The sequence below is a fragment of the Heloderma suspectum genome, chromosome 6, assembly GCF_057233095.1.
Source record: "Heloderma suspectum isolate Gila_16-S chromosome 6, 16-S_ref, whole genome shotgun sequence".
In the NCBI taxonomy this organism is placed as follows: Eukaryota; Metazoa; Chordata; class Lepidosauria; order Squamata; family Helodermatidae; genus Heloderma; species Heloderma suspectum.
The window spans coordinates 120,938,351-120,955,461 of record NC_139463.1 but is presented as its reverse complement, the minus strand read 5'-3'; the positions used below and the strand labels follow the sequence as shown (position 1 = coordinate 120,955,461).

General features: G+C 47.8%; 1 protein-coding gene across 1 annotated transcript in view; it reads left to right on the top strand.

The window, feature by feature from the left end:
* The first annotated feature begins 6,057 nt into the window (after positions 1 to 6,057).
* The window catches only part of LOC146342917 (vomeronasal type-2 receptor 26-like), a 33,020-nt gene continuing 21,966 nt past the window's right edge, over positions 6,058 to 17,111 (top strand). The window contains exons 1-5 of the mRNA XM_084808075.1: positions 6,058 to 6,076; positions 7,806 to 7,880; positions 12,784 to 12,928; positions 14,293 to 14,584; positions 15,372 to 15,926. Coding sequence (XP_084664201.1) covers positions 6,058 to 6,076; positions 7,806 to 7,880; positions 12,784 to 12,928; positions 14,293 to 14,584; positions 15,372 to 15,926 — 1,086 coding nt within the window. The remainder of the gene's footprint in view (positions 6,077 to 7,805; positions 7,881 to 12,783; positions 12,929 to 14,292; positions 14,585 to 15,371; positions 15,927 to 17,111) is intronic.

Below are 17,111 nucleotides of genomic sequence, written 5' to 3'. Positions count from 1 at the left end.
TTAATTGCCTAAATAGGTTTTTACCCATGAATAGAGGCAGAAACTTGTATTCAGAATTTATTTCCTCTTTTTGTACATAGCTCCAACCAACCTTCTCTCACTGTGTCTCTCCAGACACAGAAATATATAGCTGAATCAGCAGTTGTTAGGGAGTTCAACTGGATGGAGAATTCATTCTTGGAAGTATCTGAAGAAATGGTTGAATGGCTCTTAAAGGAGGGGGCATATGCTGTGCCTCCATCATAGGGGTGTATTGCTGCCATCCATTCTGGACCTTTCCTGGGATGTTGGCAAATCCAGTCCCATTTATAATACTGAGTAGAAATGGGGAAACCTGTCACTTTGCAGAGTAGTCGAAGATTCTCTCCAGGTCTCAACATTCCTGACCCAGATGATACAAGCTGAATCTCCAAGAAGACCCCTTCGGAAGAGAGAACATTGCCATGAATAAAACACATCACAATGTACATAATACATTATATCATCAGTGTATGAACCAAACCAATGTTCTGAGCTTTTCACTTACATTTTGGAATGGCCACCAATGAAAACAAGATTAATAATAATAATTTCATAATGGAAGTAATGGAAAGTTCTCCCTAGGCAGAAAAAAGAGAGACTTCAGACTACAGAGGAAGTGAGGATCCTTAATCTGAGGTATTCTCTTTTGAAGAGGGACTCGCCCCACCCCTAAAAATCCATACAAAGGATTTGCACAAGTCCTACCTATCCCCAGTGACCTGTGAAATATAAACCGGGTCTTAGAAGCTGGGTTGGGTTCAGAATTTGCTTCTGGCTTATATATTTATTAATGGCATGCATATGCCATGCAAGGGGAAAAAAGTTCTCTGGGTGGCTTACAATAAAAGTAAAAGAATTGCATACATCTTCTTTCATGGGTTTATCTGTTTTTACATAGATATAAATTATAATTGAGAATGCGCAGATGGAAAGAGGGGGGGAGGGAAAACATTTTGCTTCTTGTGTCTACACTTTTATCAGCTAGACTAGGTTCAATTTTTTCTCCAGTGTGTAAGCAGGAAAAGGACCTGAGAGTCAGGGGTTCATCACACAAAGCTTTTACACTGCTATTGAGATGGCTGTCTCTTGGACGTTTGTGGGCTCTTTAGATGATGTTGTTACCCTCCAGGTTGTCTCCCGCAATTTCCCCCAGCCTATCTCGTGTTTTCCCCAAACACAACAAATGTGGTATTTTTCCCAGCCCATGGAACAGGGAAGAAACTGCTGTGTCTGCCTGCTGTGGGCATTTGTTTTCAATTGTTGGGGGCACGGTCAGGGTGACAAAGGCATTGAGGATGGGAGCGGGAAGGAGACCCGACCGAGCAGATTTGACAGGCATGGGGGCAAGAATCTCGTGCTGATTGCGACTCCTGCCTCCGCATTTCTCAGTTGGAGGGAGAAGAGGGTAAAATGCCTCCCTGCAATGAAGGGAGACACATCTGATCCCCCACCCCACCAAGCTCAGAAGCAAAGTCCTCTGTTGTTTCAGAGCACCCTATTAAGTTCAATGGGGCTTACTCCCAAGACAGCGTGCTGAGGGTTGCAGACTTGCGGGGTGATCTGGTGTCTACTCAGAAGTAAGTCCCATTGAGTTCAATGGGGCTTACCCCCACATAAGTATTCCAAGGTCTGCAGACTTACAGCACAATCTTACATTTTATGTCTACTCAGAAGTAAGTCAGAGGTTTCCTGGGGGCTGTGAGAAAACAGTACAGCAGAAGTTAAATTATGAAAACCAGACTCCCCCCGCCTTTTCAGATATGCCAGGGAGGGAGGGAGGCACTCTCTCAGTTCAAATCAGGTGGCTGCCCCGTACAGAAACCCTTCCCAATCCCACAAAGAAACTGAAAGCAGGAAGTTCCAGAAAGGATGTGGGGTTTTGCAGGGTGTGTGTGTGTGTGTGTTGCTTAATGTAGAAACACCCTCAGACTATAAGAACAATGAATTTGAAAGTTTTATTGGAATCTCGGCATGCAGATGGTGGAAGTATATATCTGACTCTCAGGTCCTTTCTCTGCTTACACAGAAGAGAATATATAAGTGGGAGAGATACATGTATAACAAAGCAATCCTATGGAGGTCAAGGGTTGGGGAGAACCCATGGTGGAGGACATGTCCGTTCCTAAGCCCTGCCAAACTTGCACTGGCCAGGACAGAAGGGTGTTTGTTTGTTTTTGTCTCTTCACAACATTTTTATTCTTTTTTTAAAAAAAATGCCAGCTAATAAATATGCTAATGCCTTGGTCTGTGAATAGTTTACTGAATAAGGGTATTAGACTGGCAGTTCATGTTAACTGAAACCTAAGAGAATGTAGAGGTGACCTACAGTTGGCAGTCTGCCAAGAAACAGCTATGCTGATATAGTTACTCAAGAGGTGACTACATGTCTTGTGAGGTTTTCTGTTGTTTCAGTTGACATTAGAAACTATTGCTTGTATATGAGACAGTCAATTTAAAAAGGAGAGAAAAGTCAGTTTCATTGGTCACTTGTTAAAAAAGAATGAGATGTTGGACTGGACTGCCAGAGTGTATTTTCTTCTTTGGTTAGAGGGTTCTGGCTGAATATAATAAGAGGCAGAGACACAGCAAAGAAAGTCCAAGGTGTGTGCATTTGGCCCTGGAAATCAGTCTGGATTGGAACTGGAAGCTGAAAAAGCTTGGAGAAGAATCCAGAAGAAGCTAACGTCTGAGCAGGTCAGAGCAGTCACACAATGGAACCAACTGCCTATTATATTTTTATTTATTTATTTACTTCATTTCTATACCACCCAATAGCCGACGCACTCTAGGAAAGTGATGGGCTCTCCTTCGCTGCAGGTATTCCAGCGAAGACATGACAGCCATCTGTCAGGGATGCTTTTTAAACTGGATTCATGCATTGAGCAGGGGGTTGGACTTGATGGCCTAAATAAATGTCCCCTCCCATCTCTATGATTATCTGTGAAAGGGGTGAAATGGAATAAAACAAAATAGAAGGATGCTGAGAGAAGGTGAAGAGAAATATATAGCATTTAATTAGAAGACAAATGCAATCCTATACATGGGTATGGAAAAGGAAGTTCAATGTGGTGTACTCCAGTGTAGATCTTTTTAGGATATATTTGGATTAACTGCCTTTGCTTTAAGTTTTATTTCTTTATTTTAAAATATTTTAGGCTGCCTTCAAGGGTAGACCCCTCTCCAGCTGCTTTAGGCACAGCTAAAGCACCTGCTACCTTTTAAGGTTATGAATGGATCCAAATCACCTAATACAAACTTCGTGTTAACGATAACTGCCTGTTTGGCCATTTATTCCCAAATCCCAGTGAGCTAATTATCTCTTGCATCTTCATGCAAATAGCCAGACCACCCAGTGAAGGCCAGTATGCAGTTAATCCTCAGTGACCTCGTAAGCACACATCTCACAGTTATGGAGGCAGCATCCAGAGATCTCTGTTTCCTCAGAGTGTTTCTAGAGCCCACTTCTAGACATGTTTGAGACTCTTTTTAGAAATTAGCCAGTGATGATTTCCATGTACATTGTACTGGGCAGTGGTGAATGATGCTGGTTATTGATACAATTCCTTGAAGTGCTATACAGCTCTCTCGAGTCAAGACAGGTTACACAATACCCAATACAAAATAAAATCAGATCTTACAAAATGGATATAAATATTAAATAATAATAGAATAATACCATCTAATGTCAAGAACAAATTGATAAAAGCAGCAACAATTAAAAAAATGCAAGCTTGAGACAAGTTCAAATTAAGTCAGCGAAAAAAACAAGCAACTGGGCAGCTAAATTCTGTAACAGCTGGAACTCCTAAACCATCTTGAGAGGCAGTCTCTTTGTTCATTCCCAGGAGTCTGTTGCACCCATTTCATGCCATACCTGCTAAAGGTGAAGTTGGAGGCTTGATAGGAGAGGGAGAAGGACAGGCCTTTTATTGTTCCCTCCAGGGATTCCTCTATCTGGATTTCTGGATTAGGTGTCCATTCAGAAATCCAGATAGAGGAATAGATTCTAAATGGGGATGTATGAAAAACTCATTTCAGTTTGGTTTTCATCAGAATTTAGTGGGCTCCCCTGTTGGGGCCCCCGCACTCCTGGCGGCCGAGCGCCCGCCCCGCCTCCTTGGGCAGTCGCCGCGCGCCTACGCCGCTGCGGCCCTGGGGTTGCCGGCGCTCGTGGTGGGGGCGCGTGTGCGCGCACCGCCCCCTTGGCTGGCGCTTGCCACCCATCGGGAGCGCTGGTGGCTGTGCGGGCGCACGACCGGGCGTGGCGCCTCCTAGTGCGCTCCCCTGCTGGGGTGCCCATGCTCCCGGCAGCCAAGCACCCGCCCCTCCCCACTGGGGGTCGCAGCTCCATGGGGGGAGCGCCTGCTTTGCAGGTTGAAGGTCCCAGGTTTGATCCCCGGCAGTTCCAGGCAGGGCTAGGAAAAAATCCTGTCTGAATCCCTGGAGAGCCATTGTTTAAAAAAAAAAAAATGGGGCATGGTCTGACCCAGTATAAGGCACCTTCCAACATTCCAGGCTGGAGAACAGAGCTGTGCATGCCACAAGGCCTGATTTGCAGCTAGGGATGTCAGAGAATTCAGCCACAAAAAAACCCGCCCCCCTTTTTTTCGGCGCACGCTCATGCATGGCGCCAGTGGCTGCGGGCAGTTACCAGCTTTGAGGGGTGCCGGCGCTTGCGGTGGCGACGTGCCGCCCCCTCCGCCTTTGTCCTCGCTGGCGGTCACACGGGCCTGGGCGCCGAGCAAATCGGCGCCGGCTCTCGCTGCCTCCCGTGAGTGTGGGGTGCTCGCGGCAGCAGCACGTGCATCCCCCCCCCAAATACACAAAGAAACACCAAAAAACAAAACAAAACCAAAAACCTCCTGGGGGCACCCGCGCTCAAGAGCGGCTCCCATGGCCGCGGGCCCTTGCTGCGCCTGTTCGGCGCCAGGCTTGCAGCAGGCGGCAACTGTGCCTCCTTCAAAGCCACTGTGTTGGAGTGACTAGAGTGTTGGACTGGGACTTGAGACACCCAGGTTCTAGTCTCCTTTCCAGGGGCATCGTTTAGGGCTGGAGCCCCGGCTGGGCAAGCAGAAGGTCCCAGGTCCAGTCCCTGGCATTTCCAAGTAGGGCTAGAAAACCCCTATCTGAACCCCTGCAGAGCCATTGGGGAGCCACAGATTCTCCACCCCAGCCCTATAAGCTAATAAGGTTAATGGCTAGACACACGGTGTCTTAAATGTGAACACACAGAGACATACAGAGAGAGGATCTATGTTTTTGCGCTCACCTCTCCAGCCACTGCCAGACACTGAGAGTGCCCCTCCTGTCTGGCGGTAGTGGCTGCTGCTGCCTGTTGCCCTGGGTGTCCAGTGAGTACCCCACAGGAACCTCCTGCTATGTGCCTGCTGCATTTACTTCTAGAGGTGGTGGTTGGTGTGTTGGACTGGGTCCAGGCACCCGGGCCCTTGCTTCTTCTTGCCAATGTCGTGCCAAGCTTACCTCACTTTCTACATCATGGCCCCTGAGAAGGGCCAAGGTTGAAAGAACGGGAAGGGTAGGACCCCGGAAGGGTAGGGCCCTGCCTCCTCTCCCCAACAGTTCGCTGCCAAGGCCCAATTTTGAGTTTGATGATGAAACAGACCCGGTTCTGGCGGCAATTCTTGCTCGTCTGGAAGCTGCTGAGCGTTCTTCGGGGATCACTTCCCCCTTCCCCAGCCAGGCCTAAGAAACCCACAGCGGTCCAGCCTAAGTGAATGCGACAGCAGACCCAACGCTCGTTACTTCTTTCTATTTCAGCTCGTCTCTGGGTTCAGTGCACCTGGACGCCATTGAGGCCTCCATCTCGCCTTCGCAGGTTCACCATGGCAGCACTCCACCACTGCAGGCAGTCCACCTTCCTGCGGCATCTCCATCAGCAGTAATCCAAGCAACATCTTCCTTCTTGGGGTTTCGCCCAGGCGACACACCACAGATGGAGGCGGTCCACCCTCATGGGGCATCTCTGTCAGGAGCACTGCAAGAGGCATCGCCTCTCTTGTTCCCAGGGACCCAGACATGGCTGCCCTGAATATGGGTGAGATGACTGCACCTCACCCCAGTTGTCCAGACGGGTGACCTTCAGGGCTGTGGGGTTGCCGCCTTAGCTTACCTCCCTGGGGCGGCTGTCCCTCCCAATGTCATCTCCCTATATGACGCCCGGGCCGCTTGCAGCTCCGTCAGTCACACCCCAGTAATCCCAGCCGCTTAACGCAGCATTTTACAGGGCTTTGCTGGATTAATTTTGGATCCCTCGCCTGCCCCCGCCCGCTTGGGCATCCACGTAAGGGGCATATCAGATCCCTACGCTAATCCGGCGAGTTGTATTGTCACCAGGGCTTCTCCTTCTCGTAATGACTTTCACCTGAGGAGGTGTGTGACTGGCTTATGTTGAGGCCTTTGCAGGAGGGCCGCCATTGCCCTTCTCCACACAAGGACCTGTTGGACCAGGACCTTTCGCTCCAATTTTGACTCCTTCCCAGCCGGGTTCGGCAACAGATCTGGCAGTGGCCACATGCACCAGGCGGTCTCCCGCACTGGCCCTCGGCCGATGGCGGGCCCGCTGCTTCCGCACTGCTATCTGTGCTGGGAGTAAAGCCCCAGTGGGCACATGCTCCCAGGACACGTGCAGTTTTCGTCGTGAAGGCTCCCGTGTAGCAGTCAGCACTCTTGCACCTCTTGTCCCCCCCCTTTTTTTTCCACACCCCATTAGCTACTCTAGGGATCTCCCTTCTCGAAATGCTGCCCAGGAAATCCTCTAGGGAGTTTATCCTGATTCGTAACCTCTCTTCCCTGAGGGCCAGTCAGTTAATCACGAGATCCCTGATCATCTCTGCTCAGTGCGACACAGCTCTTCGATGAGGCAGCTGTCTTGGTCTGGGATCCCGGCCACGGGTCCCTGATGGGCATGTGCTACATGGAGTCCAAAGACAGTGGTCAATGTTCTGACCTAACGCAAGTATTGCTCCCCTTTCCTGTTACCTTGGTGCCCCTTAGGTCACAAAGGCTGAGGGCCTGTCTCCCACATCAATATTCGGTGAGGCCAATCCAATACCTGCTGCCCCCGCCAAGCACATTTTGGGATAACCTTATAGCCAAGTCAGTACCCCCCCCCTTCGGTATGACAACATGACCATGTTATTCAATCTCCATCCTCCTGAAATTGGAGTGTCATGTCATGTGTCAGTATGTTTGCGCTTCAGAGTCAGTGCTACAACATCTGGTTCTGGGCCCACCATGTGCCGGGTTACGCGAACCCAATTGTCGATGACTTGTCATGAAATTAGGTCAACGTCTTCTGGGCCTTAGCCCCGCGGGTGCTCCATTCCCAGATCCCATCCTTGCAGTACTACGGGAGACCGGGATACTGAAGCCAGGCATGCCAGCCTGCATTCCACGGCTCTCCGTACAGGAGCCGCCTGCGACAGAGCAGGTAGGGTGTGCCGCGCATTAGGCAAAGCTTCAGCGATAGGATTCATGGCCCTTATCTATAGATCATTGGCCGCAATTTCACACCTCCTTAAGGAACAGCAGACTATCTGGGACCATAAGTCGCAAGCTGACCATTTAGTCTTCCGGCCCACAACGGTGGGATTCACTGACTCCATGTTAGATTTTAGGGTACAACGTGCAATATAGTGTTGGGCACAGTTGTTGCCTGCATTAGTAAATTAACCACCCTCTCTCTCCGGATACCCCTTTCAGGCTCCGGGAGTAAGGGCCCTCCATGTGAGCTTTCCAATAAGACGTTTCCCTGTTCCACGTAGCTCCCTTCACGGAATTCAGGGTTGTTCTGGGCTCGCAAGGCCGACTTGTCCTGGGGGGCCTTGGTATGCTTCAAGGTACAGGTCTAGCCCAATGTAACCCATTTACATACTTGGTGATCAAACTGATTGGTATGGCAAGGGCACGGCAGTGGCCCATGGCCAAACGCAAGTCAACGGATTATGCCCTGTCAGCACCTTATGGGTTTTACGGAATGCCACGGGCCCGAAGAGGGGCCTCCATTTTATCACTTCAACGTTTACTGTTGACTTAAGGGCAATTGGGCAGTTTCTACATTAGCTTTACCCTGCTAGGCCTAGGTAATTTGCAGTTCAGAACCCACTGTTGTTACATTAAAGCAGTCTCCATGGTAGCCACTGGAGGTTTGTCTCTCAGGCATGTTATGACATTTTGAAAATGGGGCTTCACAGCGTTTTGGCCTCATTTGTGAGTTGTCCGCTTCTCCCTGACACAATTTTCGCTTTTCTTGCTCTAATGTGCTTCTTCCTTAGACCAGCAGACTCGTCGTACGCCGGTACGGGTGCTCTTACATGGGCACGTTGTGATGTCTGGAGCTGCATGGAGGGCTTGTATGTCGTCTTCAGACTTCAGCTTCTGTCACCCTGTCACATTAAGATCCAGTGGCTCCATAGACGTGGCATAAGGTGGGAGTCCCCTCCTCACTCTGTTTCACCAAGTTTGTATGTCTTCCTCCGCAGGTCCAGGTGCTGCACATTGAGAGGAATGACTTCGGCTGTAAGCCAGGCGAGGACCTGATGGAACAGGCCTTGGTTGAGATGCAAGTGGTCCGGCATACCTGGCCGGAAGTAGCCTATTGCAGCCCTCACTGCTCCCATGGATCAATGGGAAGGAATGGAATGACGTTGCCAGTAGCAGGGCACGTCCGAAAGTGCACAGAGAAATGGCTTATGGCCAGGTGAATGAGGTGATGGATGCACCACCTGCCAGGGAATTCTGTGGACATGGAGGGAGCGTTACAGGTAGGACGGTGTCCGCCTGTCTCATTTAGTGAATAACATATGTCTGTCGGATCTGCAAAGGGGCCTGCAGGAAGTTCTTCTGCGCAGGTGGGGGGAGTTTCACAAGCTCTAGGCTTGTGACTCCTGTGGTGGCTAGGACGGGCAAAAACAGAGAAGTAGGGATGGTGTGCATGCAGAGGCACCTTATGGTGACAGGTGACACCTGAGGCCCCCCAAACAGGTTGTGCGGCTTGGCGGGGGGATAAGGGTTTCTTGGGAGACCAACCCTACTCACTCACCCAGGTGTTGTGCGGCACCGGGTTGGGGGTGACACCGGAAGGTCTACCTCCCCCAGAAGGGGCAGTCCGGAGGGATGGCGAGATCACCGCCACCCCTCAGGCTGGGTATGTTTTCGCCCAAGAAGTGCCAGCTAGCCGCTGACACAGTTAGATGCCCGTCCTAGTTACCCCTTTGCAGCTATTTCAATAAATGTGGCCCAATGTTCAACCCAAGCTTGTTGTCTGCGTCTTCTTTAACCCATCTCCACTCGCAAATGCCCTCACCCCGGCGCCAGCTCGTCTGGCTGAAAGGGGGGGGCATTGCGGGTGGGTGGGGTGACAAGATGTAGGGACCTCTGATTGGTGCACCCCAGTGGCACCACCATGCAAGGAGGGGCAGGCTGAGTTGCCTTAAATTCAGCCCCCTTCCCAATCTTAGCTCTCTGGCTCAATGCAGCTCCCTCCCACCCTCCCCTAAGCAGTGTGGGTTTACTACCAGTTGCCCTTCGGGAACCATGTAGGAATTTTTTGGCTCACAGTTCGATTGGCCTATTACTGTGAGTCTTTTTTGCCTATGTCACACTGTTTTGCGGGTCGAGTGTGTCCTGTAAGGGAATATGGTCCTTATCATCGGTCACATTCCAGTTGGCGGCTAGGACTGGCAAAAACAGGAAAGTAGGGATGGTGTGCATGCAGAGGCACCTTATGGTGACAGGTGACGCCTGAGGCCCCCCGAACGGGTTGTGCGGCTCGGCGGGGGGATAAGGGTTGCCTGGACCAACCCTACTCACTCACCCAGGTGTTGTGCGGCACCGGGTTGGGGGTGATACCGGAAGGTCTACCTCCCCCAAAAGGGGCAGTCCGGAGGGATGGCGAGATCACCGCCACCCCTCAGGCTGGGTATGTTTTCACCCAAGAAGTGCCAGCTAGCCGCTGACACAGTTAGATGCCCGTCCTAGTTACCCCTTTGCAGCTACTTCAATAAATGTGGCCCAATTTCCAACCCAAGTTTGTTGTCTGCGTCTTCTTTAACCCATCTCCGCTCGCAACTGTGATTGCTACAAGCATGCACACACACAGGGCATTTCAAGGAAGAGGTGGTCAGTAGGGAAGTGATGCAGCCTGGGTGGGCGGGCTGATGGGCAAAGAGGAGATCTGTGCAACTGTTCATACATATGAGAACTCAGAATAGTGGAGAATTTCCATCCGAGATTGGACAGAGGAATTTGGAACCTGGTGACCAAATTACCATTTCTGTTGGGTTAAGTTCACCCATCACTAGGGTAAGCCCGCTCCCCTATGAAACTGTTTCAGGGCTCCAATCTTGGTCTCCAAAATGGTTGCTTCCAATTTCCCTCCAATAAATGTGATGAAGAATTGGGGGTGGCCAATTCAGTCCACCTCTAATATGTGTGAAGGAGTCTATGAAGTAGGAAGCAAGTTCAAGCAGTTTTAAGAGGAGAGCCTTGTCATTAGGGATGGCGGAGAATTTCTCCCCGAAACTTCGGGGGGCCGAGCGCCAACGTGTTCGGCCCCCCGAAGAAGTTTCGGGGAGAAATTCTCCGCACCCCCCCGCACCCCCCCCCCCGGGACGGGACTTACCTTTCCCGAATGTCCCTCCCGGTGGCGGGTCCCGGTGGCGGTTCGTCGGGTCTTCGTCAGGGGCGGGGGCAGCAGCCGGTCTTTTGACCGGCTGCCGCCGCCGCCATTCCAATAAAAGTAAAAAAAAACCAAAAAAACGCCCCCGTGATAGGCTACGTGACGATTAACATAGCCTAGCACAGCTAGATTTGCAAAGTCAGCTGTGATAGGCTACGTAAATCGTCACATAGCCTATCACGGGTGACTTAAAAAAAAAAGAAAAGCGCGTACGGCTAATGGCGGCCCCCATAGGGAGCCGCCATTCACGTTCCTTATTTGGTCGCTGTAGTCTACGTAAAGATTACGTAGACTACGACGAAAATAAGGGCAACACTATTTGCGTTGCCCTTATTTTCGCCGTAGTCTACGTAAAGATTTACGTAGACTACTGCGATCAAATAAGGAACGCGAATGGCGGCACCCTATGGGGGCCGCCATTTGCCTATGCACTTTTTTTTTTTTAAGTCACCCGTGATAGGCTACGTGACGATTTACATAGCCTATCATGGCTGACTTTGCAGATCTAGCCGTGATAGGCTACGTTAATCGTCACGTAGCCTATCACAGGGGCGTTTTTTTTTTTTTACTTTTTATTTCACGGCCGGGCGAGGCGAAGCACCTCCTCCCCGGCCTGAATTTCGGCCAGGCGAGGCGGGAATCCTCCCCCCCGGCCTGAATTTTGGCCAGGCGAGGCAGGAAGCCTCCCCCCCCGGCCTGAACTTCGGGGGGAGAGCAGCGAAGCGCCTCCTCCCCACTGCGAAAAGCTGCGAGACCAGGTAAGTGGCTTTCGTGCACTCCTACTTGTCATAGAAAATTGGCAAGATGCTTACTAAATTGAAATTCTACTTCTCTAACTCATGAGCATCCATTCCTTCTCCTTTGACAAATGCTCAGGATTATCAGGGGCACATGCCTATTCCCCTGCAGAACTGGGCACAGGTGTGTGTCAGTTTTGACTAATGCAGGTGGATGTGCTGCCAGCCTGACATTGAGGGGCTGCTCACAGCCCATGTGGATGGCTTGGACAACAATCTCATTCCATCACCCCCTGGGACCCAGAATGTTAACAGGTTCTCCTGGGCCGCACCACCAGAACCACCATCTATCACTGATAGGGGATGATTTGCTGTAGCCCAGGGTTGCTTCTGTTGGGTTATGATCAGACAAACAGAGAAATGCTCTCCATGAGTGAGTAGTGTGGAAGTCAACCTCATGCCCAGCCATAGCACAGCAGGGCAGGGAGTCTGTATTTTTGCTCCTTGTTTGAGTTGGGACCAGCACAGGTCTTTGTTCCTGCATCACAGTGCAAGAACAAAGTGGCACTCATAATCACCTTTGCTTTGAACATGGAAGACACACATTTGAATTAACATTTGGGGGGGGGGGTTGTGCTGAGAGGGAGCACTTTTGTACTTGTCATACTTGTCCTCATCCCCAACCTTAGGAGCTAACTTTCCTGTTGGTGTTTCTTCACCTAAAAATCTGGAAAGCATCCCCTGCTTGCTCTCCCACAGACAAGACAAGAAGAAGAAGATGAAGAAGAAGAAGAAGAAGAAGAAGAAGAAGTTTGCCACCAACAGTAACGCTCAGAGACCAAACTCTGCAATAGTAATTATGTCCCTCTGCAATTATTCAAATCACTGTAATTTATTCATATGTCCCAAACCTCAGCATCTTTTCAGAGGGAACTCCCAAGGAAGCAGCCCTAAAACTCTTTTTAAAGTCATCTCTGCTATTGGAGGCTGGGTGTAGGGACTGAGTTGTCTTTATCCATTTGGTCTCGGACAGTTTTCTGTTCCCTGTCCACCCCCTTTATTTCATTTCTATTAGTGGCTAGTAGTATCTGAGACATACATTTGAAACGCTGTTGATTGTAAACTAAGGCTTATACATTTCTTTTTAAGAGGGGTATTGGCATTCAGGCATCATCCAGTGTAGCCTATTGAAATCGGAGAACTGCAGTTAATGGCCACAGGAGAATCTGCACCTAGAAAGAGACTTTGCTGTCAGGATGTTGAGGCTACTGGTGTTGCTGCTATCCCCTGTTGTCCACAAAGTAGATGTTATGAATTGTCCTGCAGATGAATCCCTCCCTGTTCCACTTCCACATGAGTGGTACCAGCCAGGTGGCCTTCTCATTGGCGGGATTGCTTCTCACATCATTTACATTTTCTATGGAGTTTCATTCAAAGAACATCCTTCTCAGAAGCTGTTAGAGGTTCCAAAGTAAGGAATTATTATTCCCTCCTCTTCATCATGTCAGCATGGCCAGATCACAACTCTAAGAATTCTTTATACAAGGGATTAAATGCATGAAGAAAGCATATATAGGCTGATTATGGTGTAGTGCTACAAGATTCAGAATATTCTGGGACATTAGTTCATACTGCTACGAAGTCCAGAAGTGAACATTTGAAGGATGGATAATGGAAGACCAAGATACAGAGTCTAAGACCCCCACCCCTTCTGTAGCTGCTTTCCAAATATTGCAAAACTAATAAAGGGTCATCTGCCATTGTGAAGACTAACGAATTATTGTTAGGGATGGCATGGGCGCCTGACTGGGTCCAGGAGCCCATCGGGCTCCCCCCTGCCCATGACCCTGGACCCTGCCCACCAAGCCTCTGGCCTCACTCACCTCCACTTGCATCCTCCCAGATGTTCTCCACACACGCCCAGACCTGACCATGGGCACCTGCTATTTTCCTGAGCTTGTTTTTTATGACAAAGGAGGTCTTTAAACTGTGCATATTTAAATATGCACAAATTCAGCCTGGGAAAAGCTGATCTATGCAATATTAGAGGCATAAATGGCCCATTTATGCCTCTAATATTGCACATATCAACCTTTCCCAGCCCAAATTGGCACATATTAAAATATGCACATTTTTAAAGACCTCCTTTTTTTCCCCATGAAAACAAGCTCAGGAAAATGGTGGGCACTTGCAGATGAGACACAGGGTGAGTGCAGATGGCTTGGCGAGATCGGGGGGACTCGAGCGGGGGCAGCACTCCATCCCTAATTATTGCAGCATGAGCTTTCATGGGCAGAATACAGTTAATCAGATGCATAAAGTGGTCAGTTAAGTGGGCAGGTAGGTAATAGGTAGATATCGCCTGACTATATACAAAGGTATGCTGGTATTTTTTTCCCTGATGCCTCATAAATTATATTTATACAGAACAATAAGGTGTTTATTGGCTTAGAAACATCAGCAGCAAATGAACAGTATCCCTGTACCGTACTTTTCTATTTCAGACGTATGAATGTCTATCCACAAGTAAGTTCTGCTCTGTTCAGTGAGGGGTTATTCCCTAATAAATGTGTTTAAAATAGCAACATAAACTATTTAGAGACAGAAAATACCAGTACTCTAACAAGTCCATGCATTGTAAAATTGCAATGGAAATCATTTAGGGCACAATCCTATGCATGCTGGCTGGGGCATACTGGGAGTTGTAGGCCTTTTCTCTATCTAAACATACACAAGATTGCACCTTTAGAGACAGAAATTACCAGTACCATACTCTAACAAGTCCAATGCATTGTAGAATTAACCTCTGAAACAGTAAAATTACTCTATTGGTAGTGTGGTGACAAAGTTCTATCAGCATGTCCTTGCACTGGCATTTGCTGTAAATGAGATCAATGAGAATCCCAAGATCTTTCCCAATGTCACGCTTGGATTCCACATATATGACAGCTACCATGATCTGAGGATGACCTACCGTACTACTCTGGACCTGCTCTTCAAATTCCATAGATTTGTCCCCAACTACAAATGTGACAGACAGAAAAATCTTGTAGCCATCATTGGGGGACTTGGTGCAGATACCTCCTTCCATATGGCAGAAATCTTAAGTGTCTACAAGATTCCACAGGTAAGATCTCTGAATGTGGGTGGGTATTTTCTTTCTTTCTTTCTTTCTTTCTTTCTTTCTTTCACAAATGCTCTCATCATCTAGTCATTCTGTGAGTGATTCTGTGGTTCAAAAGAAGGAAGGAGTGTGACTAACAGACCCCCCTTCCCGAGATTGCATTGTATTCCCATAACGAGAGAAAATTCTGCCAGAAATGTTCTTGTCTTTAATTCTCATTGAACAGTCAAATGCTTGCTCCCAGAAGTCCTTGAGAAAACCACCTCCTTGTGTCCAATCTGGTCTGATGACCTGAACAAATTTCTGGAACCCTAGAACATCATTTTGAGTCAAGTGTGAACGGGAATGTTCTTGTCTTTAATTCCTTCCAAAATAATCAGTGCATAAAAATTAGGGATTGGTGACATTTTCCTTGGGTCCATTTCTTGATAAGAACATACGCAAATCCATAAATTTCTCCCTGAAGGGGATGAAAAGAATTTAAGATTAAAGATGTTTGACTGTGGGAGAAACCAACACTGACAGATGTTTCCATTCAGGGCCAGATACGTACAACATAATCCTCTTCATATTGGTAATGTTTGCCTATTCAATTTGGCCAGTGCAGATGAATAAGAATTTGCTATTGGTACATTTTTTTAATGAGAATTTACCAAAATTATTTAAATTACATTATTTTAATTTAAAATAAATAAATAAATGCTGGAGAAAGAGAAACTGATAGATTAATCCGTCCGCAATAAGTTGACACACAAACATAGATTTGATTTTGATTTTTGTTTTGATTTAGCTCACCTATGGCTCCTATGTTCCAGAGGAGGTTCATACAAAGAGTCCATCCTTTTACCGCATGGCCCCAAATGAACACCTTCAGTACGTGGGGATCATCCATTTGCTTCAACATTTCAGATGGACCTTGGTTGGACTCTTTGCTGTGGATGATGACAGTGGAGAACATTTCTTGAACACACTGGAGCCATTGCTTTCCCAGAACAGAATCTGCTCAGCCTTCACAGTAAGAATCCCACAACAAGCTCATATGGAGGACGTAGATGGCATTTATGATATGCTCTCCGGTACTTATGTACCTTTCAGAGATAACAAAACCAGTATATTTATTCTCTATGGAGAATCTTTGGCCATTGCATGGCTGAAAACTTACATATTCCTGCGAGACCCTGAAAATCAAGAAAACTCTTCATTTAGGAAGGTGTGGATTTTGACAACCCAGATTGATTTCATATCAACAGGCCTTCAAAGACCCTGGGATTTTCAGCTTTTCCAGGGTGCCATTTCCTTCACACTTCACTCAGAAGATCTTGTAGGGTTCAAGAAATTTGTTCAGGTCATCAAACCAGATTGGACACAAGGAGATGGTTTTCTCAAGGAATTCTGGGAGCAAGCATTTCACTGTATTTTGCCAAATCCCAGGGAGCCAAACAAGGTTGATGGAATATGTACTGGAGAGGAGAGGCTAGAAAGCCTTCCTGGGTATGTTTTTGAACCACTCATGACTGGTCACAGCTACAGTATCTACAATGGTATTTATGCTGTGGCTCATGCTTTGCATGCCATGTACTCATCTCTATCCAACCAGAGAGGATCTGTGGGGATAAAAGGAGTTGAACTTCAAGAACTGCAGCCCTGGCAGGTAATACCTCTACAAGGTGATATTTTAATTTAAATGAATATCTTAGTAAAAGGTGAAACCACATCCAGTTTTTTCCTCCGTGACTCTGGCAAAAAGCTTTGTCACCTTGCACCAATGTGCAACAACAGATAAATGCCTGTGTGTGATCAATTAGGAATGGAACGGTTCAGTAGCGTTTTAAACACGGTCTCTTTCACATTCCCATCTGGAAAAGAAAATGGTCAAGATCCACAACGCAGACCTTGCTTCTGCAGAAGTAAATCCCCCTCAGTCCAAAATGACCCACTCCCAAGTATATGTGCTAATTCTGAATCACTGCAGCCATTTGCATTCAATCTGAGTCTTCAGTGACTTATTTTTCATTTGGCTAATTAATGACATTTCAGGCTGGAGACAATGGTTACAGTCCATCTGTGGCTGCATTTTATGGAACATAATATGAAACAATGCTAAAGAGGAAGATCTTGATCGGAGATCTCACTTGAGGGAGCCTCCATATTTAGAGGGAGTATACCTTTGATTTCAAGAGGAAGAAAGAGACCCCCCCCAAAAAAAGCAATAGACTCAGGTCTCTTCTATGCAAGATAACCAGAGAGTGCCTCTATGTTCAGAAGGAGCATACTTTGATTGCAAGAGACAGAGAGAGAGAGAGAGAGAGAGAGAGAGAGAGATTTGGGTTGTAGTGTGGAAGAGTTGCTAGCAAGCTGCTTCCCTCAACTACTCTAACCACTATTTAAAATAAATAAACAAACAAACAAATAAAAGCTTTATAACAATCTTTCCTATGTGTAATGAGACTTCAGGCCTCTCTGCTTATAAAGGGATGGCTCTGTTACAGCCACAAAGCTCCTCCCTCAGTATGTTTACTCACAATTTTAA